At 52.8% G+C, this 6,739-nt stretch overlaps 1 protein-coding gene across 5 annotated transcripts in view; it reads right to left on the reverse strand.

Moving 5' to 3' along the window:
* Positions 1-6,739, reverse strand: part of CACNA1H (calcium voltage-gated channel subunit alpha1 H) — a 605,989-nt gene that overhangs the window by 7,789 nt on the left and 591,461 nt on the right. For all 5 annotated transcript variants that reach the window (XM_019512700.1, XM_019512698.1, XM_019512699.1 and 2 more), the window contains 3 exons: positions 4,020-4,206; positions 1,751-1,929; positions 112-394 (listed from right to left, as the gene is read on the reverse strand). In XM_019512700.1, coding sequence (XP_019368245.1) covers positions 112-394; positions 1,751-1,929; positions 4,020-4,206 — 649 coding nt within the window. The remainder of the gene's footprint in view (positions 1-111; positions 395-1,750; positions 1,930-4,019; positions 4,207-6,739) is intronic.

A 6,739-nucleotide genomic window follows, 5' to 3' on the forward strand; every position in this document is an offset into this window, starting at 1 on the left:
GGGAGACGGAGAGGCTCCTCGATCCGGACGCCTCCCGCCAGTCTTTCGCCAAGCTGTTGATGTGGCTGACCTCTTCGTCCGCCAGGTCCGAGGACTCGAAGAGTGAGTTCTCAGGGTGCAGCGGGTCGCTGCTCTCGCTCGAAGCCCAGCTGGGAATACTGTGCTGGCTATACGTGTGCTTGCGGGTGCAGACGCTCGAGTGCCTGTGGGGCGAGGGCGAGGCAGGGGCATGCGGAGGGGTGCCCGGCAGGGAGAGGGGGGCAGGATGCAGCGGAGGGGGGCTTAGGGTGCTCTGGGACGGCTTCTTCGGCTGCAGGCTCTCGCCGGACTCCACCTGCACGTTGTCCTTGGCCTCTGCTTTCTGCCCATCCACGGACTCTGTCCTGATGGCCTCCTGGAAGGGAAAGAGAGAGAGAGATGGGCCAGGAGCTTACATGACGTATGTTATCTGCAGAGCAGCGCAAGGCCCAGCAACACTGAGGACCAGGAAAATCCCTGCATGCACCATGCGGTCCATCGCGGAGGTTCATCGACTAAGAGGGCACAACAGGTTTGCAGGAGGACAGAGCCAGGCCTGGTCTCACGTACCTCATCCGTCAGGTCTGTCTCGGTGCGGGGCCCTAATCTTCTGAAGCCTTCCAGACCTTCTTAGTCTTGTGCTCATCTCCACCCTCTAGGATGCTCGTGACTAGGGCTATCGCTCTACGGGGTATCAGAACCAGCTGGGAACAAACATCTCCCCATAGGACAGCACGGTACACCATAAAAGTTGCACGCCTAGGTTTAAAGCATCTGCACTTTCAGGGCCGAGTTTGTGGCATCTCTGTCACTGGAGGTTTTTAAGAGCAGGCAAGATAAAAGCTGGTTTAGACAGGGGCGATTCTCCCTTGAGCAGAGGGCTGGACGAGATGACCTCTTGGAGGTCCCTTCCGACCCCACTCCTCTGATTTTCTATGATCGCCTGACGTCCCTCCTGTGATTTTATACCACACGACACATCCCACTGGTCTGGTACCGCCTGGGTACGTGGCAGTCAACGCTTTCTCATCTTTGGCAAACAGGGAAAATCTCCTTTAATAAAATACCAGCCGTGCTGACCACCAGAATCCCTGATAAGGCAAGCCGATGAGGTCTCTAGCTTGCCAAACGAGGGACCTGATGAATGACTCCAGGTCCCATGAGGCTATTAAGCCACGAGACACTCGAATCAAACGCAGGCTGCTCTGAACTGGTCCCAGCAAGCTCTGCTCTCAGATGTTCACATGCCCCTGTCTGACTTCCAGCCTGAGCCGTGAGCATGCATCCAAAAGCTGAATTTGGCTTAGCAGCCTCCACAATTATTTGGACTAGCAGGGGGCTAACAGGAGCTTTGCACAATACAGAAACGCTTTCCCTCCAACATCCATTCGGCGCCGATGCTTGCTGCTCCTCTGAAATTGGAATCCGTCTAAGAGGACGGTGTCCGCTGATGGATTGAAACGTGCCGAGTGATTTCCCTAGGCTGGGATGCGGAGGCTGGGAATTGATTGAAAAACGAAGGCACTCAACAGAAAAGACACTAGGCTACGTTCAAATAGCTATTTTGTACGCGCCGTCACAGACAACATCGTTTGTCCTCGTTTTGTCATGTTACCCCCCCCAACAGAGAAGAAAGGCGGTGGATGATGAACCAGGGGGAGCAGGAAAAGGAATGAAAGGAAAAATCTCACTGCCGTGGAGATCCCAGGGCCCCAGGCTGCTGGTCTCCTACCTGCCTACACAGCAGCCGGTTGAGGCTGGGAGATCGCGGGGCGGCCGTTGGGGGATGGATCTTCCAAAGGTCGCGGGTGTTGCGGTAAGACAGTCCAGCGGTCAGCTGAAGACACTCAGTGGGGATTCGCAGAGAGGAGCTTGCCCCCACGGGCTGGGACCGGGTAGAGGTGATGGACCCTGTGCAACGGAGAGACAACACTGACCCCAGCTGCTACACAGCTGGCCTGATGCAGACCTTCCCCGCTTCACCAGGACCCCAGGATTTCAAGGCAACCAGGGTGGGGGCAATGAAACGCACGTTCATTCAGGGACATGCCTGACATCACACACAGCCGCGGCTCCCCATCTCCCTGCCGTAACCACTGGATGATACTAGTCGGGTGTGATCGCCCATCGGGTGGTAGGCAGGGCCGTGCCGTGCTCATTGCTTTCTTCGATAGAGCTGGCTGCGGTGTGGCGCTGCCCCGATCCGAGCCTCCCCGGCTGCTGGGTGTATGTGGGGGGTCGGGGGAACGGCAGCACCAGAGTTCGGGAGAGAAGGAGGGGTGGGTTTTGAAGCTCCCTGCACCGCCGCATCTCCCTATCGCTTTGGGTCTGACTCAGAAAAGGAAGTTTCCCGTGGTCAAAATTCAAGCCAGACGCGGACCAGTGGCTCAGGCAGGATAGCGCTACTCAATGCGCTTGATTTCTGCGCCCAGAACGACTAACCTGCGAGCAGTCCAGGCGCATCTGCACGGCCGAATGCGCGCTGCGGGCACTAGCTCTCAGGCCGGCATTGCACGAGTGCCAATAAGCCCTGCTCTCTGCCAAGGGGCCAGCGCCTGCGGAGGGGCTACGGTGTGGTGTAGCACAGCCCCGCCTCGCACCCTTTAGACGGGACCTCTGCAGCAAGTCCCTTCACCCTCTGTAGGCAGCCATGCACTGAAGCATGCCCTACCTCACGGGCACATCACAAGGGCGAATGCATGTCCTAACCTGGTTTCACATGAAACCCATGGGAATCTTACCCTGTAGCTCAGTCAGAGCAGCCCCAGCATCAGTCAAGAGCTTTGAACCACTCTGAAAAGGCCTCTGGCTTCACAAATCAAATGCCTGCTCTTTGCTTCCCATTTTGGCCCCTGCTGACCCCGCAAAGCTGCCCGCCCTCTCCATCCCCTGCTGCCTGGCTCAACTTCCACTCGGTTTTCAAGTTCCCCTGCCCTTTGGGCAGTGGGATGTGCGGCCCTTCAGTAGCGTGAGTGCCAATGTCTGTTTTTATCTCTCTGCTCTGTATAAAAGCATGGCTATCCATCTCCCCAAGAGATCTCACCCCGAGGTCGGGGAACTTGGACCTGTGACAAAATCCATCCTGATGGTCTGCTGCTGCCTTTCCAAGAGAGAGATTTGCTGCGGAGAAAAATATCCCTCCTGATCATCTGTCTTTTGGGGCCTTTTTTTTTTCTCTCTCCAACTAGTCTTAAGAGGAGTGTGGGAGCTGCACTGATTGAGTCTGGTGGAGGGCAATGCAAATGGTTCGGGGGCTAGGGGATATGGCTTGTGAGGAGAGGCTGAGGGAAATGGGCTTATTTAGTCTGCAGAAGGGAAGACCAAGGGGGGACTGAATAGCAGCCTTCACCTCCCTGCAGGGGGCTGCAAAGAGGATGGAGCTGGGCTGTTCTCAGTGGGGGCAGATGACAGGACAAGGAGCAATGAGCTCAAGTTGCAGCAAGGGAGGTGTAGGTTGTATATTGGGAAAAACTTTCTCACTAGGAGGGTGGTGAAGCACTGGAAGGGGTTACCTAGAGAGGTGGTGGACTCTCCATCCTTGGGGGTTTTTTAGACAAAGCCCTGGCTGGGATGATGCAGTTGGGGCTGGTCCTGCTTGGAGCAGGGGGTCGGACTGGACGTGACCTCCTGCGGTCCCTTCCCACCCAAATTGTCTACAATTCTATAAAAAAGAACGGCTTTGTGTTATTTTCAACCTTACCACCTACTGGTTTCATTTTGGGACCCCTCGTTCTCGTGCTGAGGCCGTAAATAATACATCCTACTAGTTTTACTTTGTGACCCCCTCATTTCTGTATTGAGAGGGAGTAAATGATAAATCCCTGTTGACTTTCTCTTGGTCCTTAAGTATTTTGTAAACCCGTACCGTGTTCCTCCTCAAGCGTCTCTTTTCTAAACTGAACAGGCCTGGCCCCTTTGGTCTCTCCTCATGTGGAAGCCCCTCCATACCACTCACCATCCTCATTTAATCACTCACTAAACAGCTCTTCCTTTTACAGTACCTCTCTGTGACTTGCAGGGGTGGCTCTCCATCTCCACCTCGTGCAGCGGGTACGGCGGCTTGGCGGGCATCACGGGGCGGAACATGTAGCTGTCGTTCGGCAAGGAGTGCATCCTGGACACCGAGATCTTGCGGACAGTCAGGAAGTTTTGCGACTCCTTCTTCGCCCACAGGCAGGCAGCCCCTTCCTGCAAACCAGCGAGAGAAGGAAAGTCGGGTTATTCCACCCCGTGGGGATGAGGCTCTGACGGTGTCTTGATCAACCATCCCTTTAAAGATGCACTGAGGTTAAACATTGGGCCAACATACCACTTGTTGTCTTGATGACCTTGATGTCTCTGGAGCATTTCTGCAAAGAAGGACTCCAAGGGGACACCACAGAGACTTTTCCCATCGCTGCGGGGCCCGACCGCTAGCAACCAGATTGGAAGCTATTGCCTTGACGGTCTAGTAGCGCAGTTTAAGTCATTGGAAACGCTGCCTACCGCATCAGTGCATAAGAAAGAGCAACTTTCCCAGCAGATAAGCACTCAGCTTTCAGTGCATGGCTAATGTACTATCTCTGAAACCTCCGGCATTTCTCAAGCAGTCATGCAGCGAGCAGCAATACCTGGCTGAACAAGCGGCAACCTGACGATCCACGGGCAAAATGGCTCGTGAGACCACACCGACGGATGGAGACACGGGTTCCCGGCAATCCGTTTGCCAGGTATATTGGATGCACGGCCGTGTACACCCACATGCACAGAGACACAAAGCCCACATCAACGCCTAGACAGACATTACAGCTTTGAACCTGCAACGTGGACTAGGCAGGCTGATGGCTGAATCCACACAGAGACCCAGTGACTCAGCTACCCGTTGTAAGAGCAGAGCCTGGTATGACAAATATGAATTGATGTAATAAATACTGGCACTCTGTCCTTCTATAGCTACTTTGGTCCAAGGATGCTCACGATGCTTCATTTAATTAGTCGCCATACTGCTTTCCAGATGGAGATGTTAACGTGACTTTCCCAAGGTCATGCAATGATTGAGTGGCAGATATGGGACTAGACCCCAGGAGTCCCACCTCTGTCCCGTGTTTTTAATCATGAGACACATTCCCTCCCAGTTCATTGAGTTGGCTCCGGAACAACTAATTGCTGCGGTTTTGCTTCTAACCGAGTGGCTGATTAAAAAAATAAAATAAAATAATGTGCCTGATCACACGTGCGAATGAACACACTTTACTTCCCTGCTGCACTCTTTTCCTTGAGTCGCGCTAGAAAAGTCTGGGCTCAGGGTTGCCTGGCTCAGATATCACCGAGGATCTGCAGAAATCTGGGCTTTCTGTTTGCTGCTGGCTCGGGAGTTTTGCACGTCAAATCCCTAAGGACCAGTCCTCGAAACAAATCACTTCTACGCTTTTACACTGTTGAGCTTGGCTAGGAAGGCAGCAATTATTTACAGGGAGGTGGCACTGGAAACAAAACACCGCTTTTGACCAAGACCAGGAGAGGTGGACCTCAGCCCTTCACTCTAATATAGATGCCTTCTTGACATGGTGCGGACCAGCTTGGCACCAGCGTTTAGCCATGACCATTAATAAGCCGACACCATTTGAAGACCTGAGCTGAACCGTAATTAGCTCATGAGAAATCGACTGTCAGGAAACTCCCGGGCTCTCTTTGCAGGAGTTGAACACGGCGACCCCCAGAGCCATTTCTCAGGGAAGCATCACAATATTTTTCCAAAAGCTCCTGAGCATTTGCTTCCAAAACTTCAGGATGGATTTGGCAGTAACGGGAAAGGGAGTGACAGCAATAATTAAGGGGACCAAAGCGGTAACGCCGAGTACGTCTCTGGCATTTTCAAGGAGATCGTGTGAGTTAGTCTGACGACGTGTCTTTAGATGCTGATGCTCAGCCTGCACCGGGCACCGGGCACTTTGAGCAATGATTGCTCATGACGGCACTCACACGTGAGCTCCCTTTGTCCTTGGATTGGTTGCTAAAAGCCTGTTTAAAAGTTTGGTCTAATAAAAGGTATCATTTTGGAACCACGAGCTCTAGATTTTTGCATTTCTTTTTAGTCCTGGACCAACATGGCTACCAAATACATCCCTGAAGCATGGTAGGTGGCGAATTTGAGCTGATTTTGGATTTTAAACTTCACTGCAGAACAACAAGAAAGATGTTTCAACCTCCCTGCCTGCCATCAGACACGTCCAGGGACAGACTCCTACCTGATCTACACAACACAGAGAAACTCTGAGACACTCTCACACAGACACTTTCATGGACCCAGAGGGACAGCTTTTCCATCTCCAGCTCCCTCTGTGCAAAAACAAAGTTTATTTCCTACCTATGGGGACTTTTTAGCATCTTTAATTTTCCCAGAGCCTGATGCAGGGCCTTTGACCCTGTAACTCTGCAGAAAGAGATTTTTTTTTTTTTTTTTGCAATTTCCCAGTTGGTCTAATAAAAGGTATCAGTTTGGAACCACGAGTCCTACATTTTTGCATTGCTAAAATCCTGGCATGCTCCTGGGGCTGCACCAGGGAACGGTTTCACTTACAGTGTGGGAGCTGCACTGATGGGGTCCAGCGGAGAGCAATGAAAATGGTTTGGGGTCTGGGGCACATGACTAATGAGGAGAGGCTGAGAGAAATGGGTTTATTTAGTCTGCAGAAGAGAAGACCTAGCGAGATTGACTAGCAGCCTTCAACTTGCTGCAGGA

Source organism: Gavialis gangeticus, unplaced genomic scaffold (assembly GCF_001723915.1).
Source record: "Gavialis gangeticus isolate Ggan-Ray unplaced genomic scaffold, GavGan_comp1, whole genome shotgun sequence".
In the NCBI taxonomy this organism is placed as follows: Eukaryota; Metazoa; Chordata; order Crocodylia; family Gavialidae; genus Gavialis; species Gavialis gangeticus.